At 35.1% G+C, this 12,946-nt stretch overlaps 1 protein-coding gene and 2 long non-coding RNA genes across 3 annotated transcripts; all 3 read left to right on the forward strand.

The window, feature by feature from the left end:
* The first annotated feature begins 409 nt into the window (after positions 1 to 409).
* On the forward strand, positions 410 to 2,944 carry LOC134804181 (ribosomal RNA small subunit methyltransferase NEP1). Its single transcript, XM_063777110.1, has 3 exons — positions 410 to 758; positions 865 to 1,108; positions 2,597 to 2,944. Exons 1-3 carry the CDS (start codon positions 612 to 614, stop codon positions 2,917 to 2,919), a joined length of 714 nt encoding a protein of 237 aa, XP_063633180.1. The 5' UTR covers positions 410 to 611; the 3' UTR covers positions 2,920 to 2,944.
* An 825-nt stretch (positions 2,945 to 3,769) lies between these two features.
* LOC134805037 (uncharacterized) lies at positions 3,770 to 6,203 on the forward strand. Its single transcript, XR_010146238.1, has 2 exons — positions 3,770 to 3,904; positions 4,579 to 6,203. It is a non-coding gene; the product is annotated as an uncharacterized LOC134805037 (long non-coding RNA).
* A 698-nt stretch (positions 6,204 to 6,901) lies between these two features.
* On the forward strand, positions 6,902 to 7,138 carry LOC134805038 (uncharacterized). Its single transcript, XR_010146239.1, has 2 exons — positions 6,902 to 7,036; positions 7,067 to 7,138. It is a non-coding gene; the product is annotated as an uncharacterized LOC134805038 (long non-coding RNA).
* The last annotated feature ends 5,808 nt before the right edge of the window (positions 7,139 to 12,946 follow it).

A 12,946-nucleotide genomic window follows, 5' to 3' on the forward strand; every position in this document is an offset into this window, starting at 1 on the left:
TCATCCAATACAAGTCGATTTTCGGCTGTCAATATTCAAGGCTGTTCGGGTATTTTAAAACGCTCAAATAGTTTTAGTTTATAATAAACATATAATAAACAATCTTGGCATGTTGGCATTCTTGCTTTTCCTCTATCATATTTTTAGAATGGATGTCTTTCTATTTTTGTGATATTGTTTTATCTGTGGCATGCAGTGCTGCCAGCTATACTACAATATTCAATAGTGTCGCTCGGGTCGCGTCGCAAATCAAAGGAATATTTAATGGATTTGCACACGTTTTATGCATTTAAATGGCATACAATACAGAATTTTAGAGAAAAAGTTTAGGGTATTTTGGGATTTTCAGAATAGATTTATTTTTTATGGTAACAAAAAAAATATGTCCGCCGGCGCCATCTTCACGTGTTTATCCGCGCATGCACGTGTGTAATTATCACTTTGTTTTGATATTTTTTCCAAAAGTTGTAATACCTGTTATGCATTTTAAAATATTATGAGAGAAGTACAATGCGGTATTTGTTAAGGTGGTAAGAGGCATAAACCTGGGTGCTCCTTGGCATACGTTTGTTTTTACTAAGAAAACTACGCGCTAAAATAGTTGGAAAACCATGGTGGGTAAGAAGAGAAAACTTAATCAAAAAGACAATGATTTCGAGTATGACCCAGTGCCACGACATTTAGTCACATCCCATATCAAAAAGCAGGAAAAGCGGTTAATAGTGATATTAGAAGGCGCTCAGTTGGAAACAGTGAAGGTAAGGTTAGTGCTAATGTTTGCTTAAAGTTATCAATGGACGAGAACCGCAAGACGATTAAAAACATGTATATAATGTTTTAATTGTTATTTATTATAACTTTCAGGCTGGGAATAGTTTCGAGCTGTTAAACTGCGATGACCATGCTAACATTCTTCGCAAGAATGACCGGGACCCAGGCTCTTGCAGGCCAGACATTACACACCAGTCACTCCTTATGTTGATGGATTCCCCGTTGAACCGGGCTGGTCTACTTCAGGTCTATATTCACACTGAAAAGAATGTACTCATAGAAATTAATCCACAAACTCGGATACCTAGAACATTCAAGAGATTTGCTGGATTAATGGGTATGTATCACTAACTCTGTTTACTTTCAGAAAAATAAGTTCTGTGCCTAATAACTCTTTAAAAGTGTAGAATCCAATAAAACTACATGTAATCAGTTACCGGCCCAAGCACTTTCCTTGCAAAGTATAACTGCCAATTTTTGTTTTATATATTTTTTAGGATGCACTGTTTAAAATAGGCACTGCAATATTTTGTATAATCAGCAAATTGGAACCCTAGCTAGGCCACTGGTAGGACTATTTGAAATTGACAAATCGCTGGCCCAATATTACAGGGTTCTATGTTTCACTTTTATTGAATTGAAATTTGAACATTGTCATAGTGACATTAAATCGAATTTCAACTATCTTGAAAATGTAACATAGAACCCTGTAATATTGGGCCAGCGAAGTGGCAAAAGAGCACCTAGTTGGAGATATGGTTGATAGACTGGCTGACTGTTCGTACTTGAAAGTTCAATGTGCAGCTATAAGCATAGGTATTTGCAAGGCGAATTCAAGCTTAACTATATACAGTATCTGTTTTTCACTTGACATACAAAGAGTAGGTTATATTTTTCAAATTAATGTTAAGTACGAAAATTAAATTTCATGAATGTAGCCCATATAATTTTATTCCCTTTTTTTTACTGAGACTTTGTGAAATGAGGATCCTCTTACAGAGGTGTCACAATATAGGGTCCATAGGGTTGAAAACCAATGGGTTATATTAAAGAAGTAGCAAAATTGCAGTCAAATCATCAAAAAAATATATTAAAATTTTGGATTTTTATGTGGTCAAAAAATGACCCAAGTCAGGAATATTCATAAAAATATTGACATGAAATGCTAAAATATTATCTGTTGTGGTGTTGCGAATATGCTATGCGAAATTATTTGATGCTTTTGCAGTGGTCTTTTTTCACTATTGATATTATCTCATTCACTGGCAATGTGAACAAAGTTTTGTATGGATCACTAATAATTTCCTTTACACTGAGTACATATTAAGCTGGGTACCGAGTTCTGCTAAATTAAAAAAAAATGGGAACTAAAATATTATTAGCTAAATTAACTAATCAATTTTATAAGCTCGTTTTGGAAACGCAACTCAAAATTAAAATATACATGTATAATGTTTACATCTATTGGTGTTCAGTAGTAGGGCTAGATTAAAAAGAATAATATATTGCATATGCGAATTTTTGAAGTATACATATTTAGTATGTCATATAAGACTCATATTTTTCCCGTACATACAAAATAGGTTGGTGCCATGTTAAACCTTACTTGCTATGCAAATACCCTAACCTATTTAGAGGTTAATTTTGTGGCTACAGCTTTTGTGAAATTGTTGTTACAAGCTTAAATGATTATATCTAAGTCTTTTCACATAATTGGTTGTTACATTACACAAGTTACCAATATTGCCATTATTTTAGAAATATATCTACTCTTTAAGTGTAGTTATTGTTTTATTAATTTACTACAATTTTAATATTTTTCCAGTGCAACTTCTCCATAAATTCGCTATAAGAGCATCAGATGGTCCCATGAAGCTCTTGAAGGTCATTAAAAATCCAGTGACCTCACATCTGCCCGTGGGCGTAAAGAAAATTACCATGTCATTTAGTTCGAAAACAGTGCAGAGCTGTAGGGAACTCGTCCCTAAAGACGAGCCTATCGTCTTGATCGTGGGCGCCATGGCACACGGGAAAGTGGAAGTGGACTATGCAGAGGATGTTATATCCATTAGCAACTACCCTCTCTCGGCGGCCTTGACGTGTGCTAAGTTGTGTTCCGCCTTTGAAGAAGTTTGGGACATAGTCTAAGGAAGTAAATATATGCCCAAGTAAATAGTTTTCTTTATTAATCTATCTTATGAGATGAACTGGACAATCCCTTTCAGTGGCGGATTAAGCTGCATGGGGCCTGTAGTATATTATCAAGGTATGGATTAGATATTTTAACCGAAAACAGGGCTCATGTAGTGGTAGGTGCGCTGGCTAGGCCTCTGTAAACTGGACTAATCCGCCTCTGATCCCTTTTGCTTCTTTTTTGTTGCTTTGTCTATAAAAGTTGATTAGAGTAGAAATTGTAGACGTATCTAGGATTGCTAGAGCTGTGCTGCTCAGCATTCCATGAGCAAATGAATTAAAAGAAAAAATATGATTAAGGCCCAGTAGGTTCGTATTCTTCTCTCACTCTCACTGAGCGTAAGCGTGAGCGAGATGGATGTGCGTGCTCGGGACCGCGCATATTATGTTTTTTTTTTGTGTGTTTAAATATGTAGGTATTAAAAAAAGTAATCCCTGAATTCCCTCGAGCATGACATTGCTCATTTTTAGTAATAATTTTCATATTATTAGGTTTTGTGCAAAATTTATTATAATTTTAATAAGTGCATTTTAGACTTATTCGTGATTTACAGTGGAACCTGGATAATTGCAATCTCAAGGGACCGGCCATTTTTTGTCAATTAACCAGGTTTTTCATTTAAGCAGGTCGTGTCAATTAACGAGGTTCAAAAAATCGATTCCGGGACTGGGCAGTCAGCATGAGAAAATGTTCAATGGCTGGAAAGTGCAGGGGTCAAAATGTCCATACGAACTGGCTGTCTATGTGGTAAAAAGTATGAACGTTGTAATGCCTTAGTGTCAAAATGTCCATACGGACCGGCTGTGTATATGGCAAAAAGTAAAAATTTCAAAATTTGCAGTGGTTCAAATGGACGGCAGTTAAAATGTGTTCAGGTCCAATTAAACAAGTGCCATAATGTATAATAGCCAACGCGAACACATGCGTAAATGCATCACGGTAATAATGTTTCCTTTTTGTACATGGTATAAAGCTTTATTCTAACTAAAACGTTTGGTTTTACTCCAAATTTTACAAAAGTTGTACAGTTCTAGATCAATGCATTACGTTTGAGGGAAATAATTTTTATAAGTGAAAAATTCTCAGATTTTTGTTCAGTTTCGTTTTGCGGCGGTTAAAAAAAGCGTTCAGACGCATAGTGCCAGAAACGCAAATTACCTTATACGCGGATGACCAGAATTTCGTACACAAATTACCAGTTACGTAGATTACCCGAATTTTATTACGCAAATGGCCGGTATGTTCAAATTACGCATAGTACTAGAAACGCAAATTGCCTTATACGCGAATAACCAGAATTTCATTCGACGAAATTGCCTTAGACGCGGATGACAGTAAACCATGTTTCTAAAAATAAACATGCCTGTGTGTGTACTCATCAACATCAAACTAATAATAGCTATATCTATATAGACACTCAGCTAGATTTAAAAACTTCATGCTAAATATAAGGTAAAAATAATACAAGCCACTAGAATGTGAACGTCAGTTATTAAAAATACTAACTGTCAATTTGTGATTGATTTAGCAATAAAGAATTTAGCAATTAAAAATTGTGGTAAAATATTGAAAAATATGAGCTACTTCGAGTTAAATAACACATATGATTCCAGGTCTCGTCCTACACTAAAACGAGCAATAACCGATAGCAGCCGATGCATTTTTAGTGAATGCCCCGCGATGGATCTTCTCCATATCCCGTATCTTTCAAAGGCCATGCTTTTATCAAAACATAATTTTTATGTGCCACGAGATGCAAGGGTGTGCCGTCAACATTTAGAATCTGAAAACTGGGACCATGTATTAAATTATAGTGCATCAGTTACTGATTTTAATGAAATCCACACAGCAGACATCATACAAATTTATAAAAGTACTCTACAGTTGATAAATGTTACCGTGTCGTCTGCCCTAATAGAATAAGGTCATTTTAGGCTGTAGACTAGAATTAAATAATAAAGGTTAAAATTTAATGTTTAGTCATTTATTTATTTTTAACTATGTAACTCCAGTGAAGCTCAATCATATCTAAACGATATATACAAGACAGTCCTTTCACTGAAGTGGTTGTGAGTGTTCTTTGGTGATTTTAATCGCTTATCATCTGGCGATTTGTCTGCTCGTTTCCCTCTTATATCTTAAAACAATTTTGCTTGTATATTTAAACATTACTTGTACAGTAGACGTAAAATCCCACCAGGTATGTACCTGTTAGCTATGAGCTATCGGCTATAAACACGAACAAAAGATAAGCACTCCCGTGAAAATAAAAGAGACACGGCGATATTTATAGTTACTCGCCCAGCTATGAATTCAGGTATTCAGAATTACTACGACGACTTCACTATGACTAAATTACGTTACGTACCTACCTCTTTACATAGCATTCAACCTATCTCTGTCAATTTATATTGGCCACTTTAGATTAAAAAGTAACTTGCATTATGACTGATAAATACTAAAACAATGTTTAATGTCACTTTATAATGTTTCTCGGAGTTATTCAGTTACAATGCAAGAAGAAAGCGAAAAACTGATATTCAGTAAAACTCAAAAAGGCAGGGATTCACTGTTACTTGGTGTACATAGATATACTTTGGGCGTGCATAATCCAAGTGGGTCCACTCTATGGAAGTGCATAAACCGTCTGTCGTGTGGTTCATCGATTACCTTAAACGCCAGTCGAACAAAGATTGTGCGAAAAAGTGCACATACTTGTGAGCCATCCTCGTCGAAAAATAAAAATCACCTAGCTTATCAAAAATGCAGAAAAATGGTTTGCGAGTCCTATGAATCCGTTCAAAAAATATTTGAAGATGTTTATAGTCGGGATATGGACACAGATGAAGATTCGGATGATTGTACGATTCCATTATTTGAAAATAAAAAAAGGTCATTGTATAGAGCACGAAAGGAGTTTTTGCAGGTCAAATCGACGTCTTTCAAAACACTACAAGACGTCGAAGTACCAATAATATTAAGACAAAATTTTTTAATTTGGGAGGATGGAAATGACGATAAAATTTTATTATTCGGCACCAAATACTCGAGAAAAGTATTAAAAAATAAAAGTGATGACACAATATTCTTTGGAGATGGCACGTTCAAAATAACTCCTCAACCGTTTGAGCAGCTATTTACTATACATATGGATGTAAATAGCACAGAAGAGCAAACTAATATCATACCAATGCTATATGCATTGCTTCCTGATAAAACCACAAACACCTACTTACGACTCTTCAATTACCTGAGAAATGAGTTAGGCATGTGCGTAAAAAAATATAAAACTGATTACGAAAGAGCTGCTATAAATGCCTTCAAAGAAGTTTACCCTGAATGCGACGTAAGTGGATGTTTTTTTCACTACAACAAGGCTATATGGAGAAAATCTGAGGAACTTAAACTAGAAGACACTAAAGATGGCCGCAAGTTAGCAGAATTAGCGTCATATTTGCCTTTCTTACCAGCCGATCTAATATTACAAGGGTGGGCTGAAATAATGTCTAGTTTGCCCAAGCATAACAGATCCATTCCGGGAGTGGGCAGTCAACGTGAAACCACCCCAATAGAGAAGTTTGAAAAGTATTTTAATAAACAATGGTTGTCAAAATCACTTTTGGCAGAAATCAGCTGTGCAGGTGAGAGACATCGCACCAACAACGCGTTGGAGGGGTGGCATAGTAGGTTAAATAAAAGAATGCGGGCTAATCCAAGCTTATTTCAATTTATTCTCTTTTTAAGAAAGGAAGCCATCTATCAAGAATCAAAAGCTAAAGATGTGCTATTTGAAAATGTAAAGAGAAGAAAATGTGACATTTTATTTGATAAAAATTATAAAAAAAAGTTACAACAATTGAAGAACAAAGAGATTACTATTACTAATTTCTTGAAGTGTATTGTGAAGTTGAAGAAAAATGAAAAAAACTACAATAATTAGATTACAAAATAAAGAATAAGTGCTAATTATACTACAAACGTACCCATTTTTTTAGTTTAAGTGCTTAAATGAAGGTTTTTTTTAGTTTGTGAATAAGTAAAGTAATTTTTTAGTTTAAGTGCCTAATTGAAGTATTTTTTTAGTTTAAGTGCCTAATTAAGGAGGTAGCTGATTGTGATTTATGTTCGTAACTTACGGTACTTTATAAATTGAAATAAAATAATTTGTAATGATGTGTCGTAATTTATTTATTTAATCATATGGCGAAAGGTCACTTGTAGGAATCTATAAATCTAGGTATATCCAGGTTACGCAACTGGTATACAGTCTGTTTGTTAGGCCGCGTGCGGGCTTTACTTTAATCAGACGTAGTTGTCGCTCGTAGGGGAATTTGCGGGCACGTCATGTGGTAAGGTTTCCAAAAAACAACGTTATTTACTAGTATACATACTTAGTATTTGTAACTAACCTGTTATCATGTATCAGTCTTAAATATGCAACTACCAGCGTAGAAATAAAATTAATTTATTGATAAATACAATATACAGAGAGGTAAAAAATAACATACTTTTGCGTGATCAGAATTTTCCCATGTAGATTTTTTAGTACTTATAGTTAAAAAAAATGGCGGGACGAGTTACACATTTCGTACAGACTGGCGGGAACATGTCATGAGCCGCGACGAGTGGCGGACAAAAGGGGAGGGAAAGAAATTGGTACAACAGTATTTTACCAATAACATAGGACACTTAGTAAAAATACCTTATTCTGAAAACTTGAAAATATATTGATTTATATGTGAAACTTACTTTTGATGTGCCCGCATATCGCCCGCTGGAGTGCGACATATGATTATTGCCGTTAGTATTTTTAAAAGTACAATCAAGCAGCAATATATGCATCTAACTCCAGCTGTAGTGGTGCAGTTTCACGTGGTAAAGTGGATATGCTGGAGAAAAACACCAATTTTTTTTCATGTCTAGTTAATTTTTTGACAGTTATTCATTTAAACTTAAGCACGTTATATCAATCAAGCGTTTCGTCTATCACCCCTTTTGTTGTACTTGAATTTTAAGATGTGTACCATTTGTCACTAGACCATTGTGACCACGATTATATGTACATTTTGACACTAAGGCATTACAACGTTCATACTTTTTACCACATAGACAGCCAGTTCGTATGGACATTTTGACCCCTGCACTTTCCAGCCATTGAACATTTTCTCATGCTGACTGCCCAGTCCCGGAATCAAAAAATCGTTGTGTCAATTATAGAGGTTTTCATTAATAGAGGTTGCGTTCTGACAAATTTATTTTATGGAGGTGCAAATAACCATTGAAAGTAGATCTACACGCTTACGTTCTGGGTTTTTGGTCTATATATTGCTTCTGTCTATACTTGCACTTTTAGACTACATTAATTACTACTTTATTTTCTCATCATTTGTGTTTAAAAAAATCCCTTGAATCGTAGCAGAAAGTTTTATTAGAATGTAAAAAGCATACTTTGTTTTTGATTTAATCGAAACTATTTCACCTACTACAGGCTGTGATAGATACCCAATAAATAAATTGAATTCTGGATGAAGATATAAATAAAATAATCATTGCTATTAAAATATTGTTTCTGCTGTCTACAACTACATTATTTCAATTACAGAGGTACTAAGTAAGACTCGTTTCAATAATAGAGGTAAAAAGAAGAGCAAAAATAACTGATTTTTTTAGCACAGTGTCAATTATAGAGGTCTTAGTTGCGATGTGGTCAATTACAGAGGCAAAATTACGAAATGCACTAAAATCTAAATTGCAATTATAGAGGTTCCAAAATTTCAATTATAGAGGCCTTTTGGTCTCAAGGGACCGGGACCGGACGTTTGGTTGTAATTATTGAAGTTTTCCATTTATCCAGGTGCCAATTAACCAGGTTTCACTGTATTTCTATCATAGCCTAAGCAAATTAGAAATATCTGCGGAAATAATTCGTGTAGTTTTGAAAATTGGTACAGGTATACCTTGTGGTGTCTAGATAAACATACTAAAAGTCCTCGGGGGTAGGGGGTGTGCTGAGGGTGTAGGGGGAGGGGGGGTTTGAAGGTACCTTTTTTCATATTTTTGCTCATATCTCGAATACGAGGGCTGCTACTTATGTATCCGGAAACACAAAAAATAACAAATATCTATAAGTAGTTATAAATGGTTTTATTGCCTTTGTATTTGTCCACCAAGATGAATGATGCACTTTTGCATAAATGTTGAAACGACTTTTCATAGCACTTTTTCCATTCTGATCTTGGTATACAAGACGTGCATTTTGTACGCAAGAACGACTCTTTCGCGAGTTTTTCTTTTTTTTAAACATATGTTCATGTAATATCTTACAAATGCTCGTCATACTATTGCCATCAGATGCCTCTATCTTGCGGTATATACTATGACCATCTTGCATTATGAGTTCGTTCACAGCATCTATATTTTGTGGGATATCAGCCGATTTTAAGCGTTTTTTTTTAATTCGTCCTACCGTAAATACCGTAATATACTACTCCGACCACAATTTTACTCACTAAAACATTGACCTTCGATGGAACTTATTCCCCAAAAGTCGAAAAAAGTCTATCCATGCACTATTTTTGAGTTTATCCACTCCGAACATCGTAAAAAAAACATCTGCACGAAAATTTTCACAAGTTGAAGATGAAACAAAGAATTTTTAAAAATAATGCTAAAATGTAAAACCAATTGATAGACATGTGAAACAAACTGTATTTTGCTTCCAAAGAGTTTCATTTTTATATGTTATATATATGTCGGCGGCCGATCGTAAGATCAGGCATATCGTGAAATTCCTAGGCATATCGTGAAACGTGAAAATCTTTGACTCCTTCCCTGAGTCGACGGAGCCCCGCTACGCGGGGCTCCTATTTCTGGGCAGTTTGCCCTTCGGGCATCTGAAGCAACCTAACGAACCTATCCTACCTATCTATTGAGTTAATGTGACTATCGTCAAAACATTACACAGGAACATTACGATCTGCCTGATCTTACGTTCGGCCGCCGACATATATATTTTTAATGTAGTTCCAGTAAGTGGCCCATTCCGGATACATAAGTAGCAGCCCTCGTATCTGTATTATAATTACTTCGGACAAAAGTTTTAACATAAAATTTACTACAAATTTGGTTATGTTTATTTTTACTCTACAATCAATACTTTAGGAGCTACAGGTTGTTAAAGTTAAATAAGAGATAAAAAATAGACGATTTAAGAAAACGTCGTTTTTTTGTAATTGTTCATCATTAATAAAAAACTTAGTTTAGAGTAAGCAAGCTAAGCGACCTGCTGATAAAATATAAAAAAAAACAGGCCATGAGCATGTCGGGCCATGCTCAGTGTAGGGTTCCGTAGTTAGTTACCCGTCTGTCAAAATAGACTATTTGCCAAGACTCAAAAACAGCTATACCGATTAGGTTTGCTATATTTTTCCTTGAAAGTCTTTACTAAGCTATGTTTTCACGATTTTTTTCATATTTTTTGGACCCATGGTTCAAAAGTTAGGGGAATTCCCATCCCCACTTTAATGTAGGGCATCCACCATAAAAAATATTTTTTCTTGTTTTTATGATTAAATTTGACACGAATATATAAATCAGTTACGCTGACAAAGTCGTAAAATATAAACTAGAAATAATTTTTTTTAGGGTGGCTCCCCTACATTAAAGTGGGGATGAAATTTTTTTTCGATTCCACCCTATAGTGTGGGGTGTCGTTGTATAGGTATTTTAAAACGAATAGGGGTCTTCAAGAACCATTTTATGATTAACTTAATATTTTCGGAAATAATCGATCTGTAAGAAAAAAAGTTGTGTTTTCCACTTTAGTTCCCCTAACATTTGAACCATGGGTCCATAAATTATGAAGAAAAAAAACATAAAAGTAAAGCTTAGTAAAGACTTTCAAGGAAAAATATAGCGAACCTAATCGGTCTAGCAGTTTCTGAGTTTTTGCAAATAGTCTATTTAGACGGACGGGTAACTGCGGAACTCTACACTGAGCATGGCCCGACATGCTCTTGACCGGTTTTTTTTATATTTTATCAGCAGGTTGCTTAGCTTGCTTATACTAAACTAAAATTTTTATTTATGATGAACAATTACGAAAAAAACGACGTTTTCTTAAACCGTCTATTTTTATGTCTTATTTAACTTTAACAGCTTGTAGCTCCTAAAGTATTGATCGCAGAGTAAAAATAAACATAACCAAATTTGTAGTACATTTTATGCTAAAACATTTGTCCGAAGTAATTATAATGCTATTCGTACAGATATTCGAGATATGAGAAAAAAGGTACCTTCAAACCCCCCCCCCCCCCCCCCCTCCCTCCTACACCCTCAGCACAGTCCCTACCCTTGAGGACTTTTAGTATGTTTATCTGGACACCACAAGGTATGCCTGTACCAATTTTCAAAACTACACGAATTATTTCCGTAGATTGCCCAAATTCGGCTTAATTTGACGTGGCTATCAAGCAAAAGTTAAAAACTCAGGATTCGAATCGCTGAAGTCCCTACAGAAAAACCTCAAGATTGCTAATGAAATTTTTGGTAACCGTATAACACTTTTCTCTGAGCCTACTGCACCTTAATTACTGTCACTTAATTATTGCTTGCTTAGTGCGATTTATTGAAAGTAGAAAAGACAATATGGCTGGTAGTTCAGTTTTAGTATCATTTCTTTATAGTGAATAAGTGAAACCCAGCTTACCCTACCTACTGAATAAGATTCAAGTTAAGATTTCACTGATGGAATATTTTAAGTATGACTTCATGCATACGAGATAAGAAAGGTGGAAAGAGGTCTTCCAGCTCGTCGAAGGTTATCGAGGAGGCCAGAACAGAAGATTTATACAGTAAGTATCTAAATCTATCAGCTATGTATTGCTAGATCAAGGGTTAATAATTACTGTTGACATACTTGTAGGTATGGAGAGATAAATCGGACGCGTGTTGTAGGTACTCGTAATGTCAGGTTTCCATTATAACTGTTTTTGTTTTGCTTTATTTTATTGCATATTTTTCACACAGTTACTTTTTATTTTTAATCCCTTATGAAGAATAAGAAGAAGGAACTTTTTGTCGAGAAACGCTTAAACTATATCTATCTAATACCTTTAAACGAGCAACTCTTCTTTATAAATATATTTCGGGGATCTCGGAAACGGCTCTAACGATTTCGATGAAATTTGCTATATGGGGGTTTTCGAGGGCGAAAAATCGATCTGGCTAGGTCTTATCTCTGGGAAAACGCGTATTTTTGAGTTTTTATGTTTTCCGAGCAAAGCTCCGTCTCCCAGATATTAATTTGTAAAGATTCGTCAAATAGTTAGTCACATTCCATGTCTAGATTTTCGCGCTAATATGTCACATTCAAATTAGGTAGGTCACCTTTAAAATATGTCACATTCCATGTACAGATTTTCGCGCTAATTATTGTAGAAATTACCAAATGTACTTTGTTGCTCTGACTGATAAAGGGTAAATGGAATCAGGTGTATTCGAGTAATTCCGAAAGAAAAAAAAACAAAATAGCAGATAATTTTGCATAGGGACTCTGATTACAACGGAATATGAGTGATATTTTAACGATTTTCGGGATTATCCAATTTACAGATTTACCCGAATACACGAATAAGCGAACTTATCCTTGAAGGGGCCCACTGATTAACAGTCCGCCGGACGGTATCGGCCGGTCTGTTGTTCGGAACTGTCAAAATTTTGTTCTAACCACAGAGTAATATCAGTAATGAAAGAGTGGTAACTCCATACATCAGTTTTCTTACCAAATCGCGCGTTATTTCGTAGTCGACATCTAGCGTCAAGTAGCGGAATATATCAGTACTGCTAGTCGACGATAGATGTCGCGGCGAACAAAAACTCTAATGCTCAACATTTTACAGCTAATATTATAACCGGATTACTCGAAACTCTATTTTCAACTCCGTCTGCTTCTAATATTAGTTGTAAATTGTTTTAGCAGTA

The sequence above is a fragment of the Cydia splendana genome, chromosome Z (assembly GCF_910591565.1).
Source record: "Cydia splendana chromosome Z, ilCydSple1.2, whole genome shotgun sequence".
NCBI classification, from domain to species: domain Eukaryota; kingdom Metazoa; phylum Arthropoda; class Insecta; order Lepidoptera; family Tortricidae; genus Cydia; species Cydia splendana.

Excerpts from the sequence above, each read along its gene's own strand:
- LOC134804181 (XM_063777110.1), top strand. The coding sequence starts at position 612 with ATGGTGGGTAAGAAGAGAAAACTTAATCAAAAAGACAATGATTTCGAG. Across the intron at positions 759-864 it reads CTCAGTTGGAAACAGTGAAG|GCTGGGAATAGTTTCGAGCT; the intron begins GTAAGGTTAGTG and ends TATAACTTTCAG. Across the intron at positions 1,109-2,596 it reads GAGATTTGCTGGATTAATGG|TGCAACTTCTCCATAAATTC; the intron begins GTATGTATCACT and ends ATATTTTTCCAG.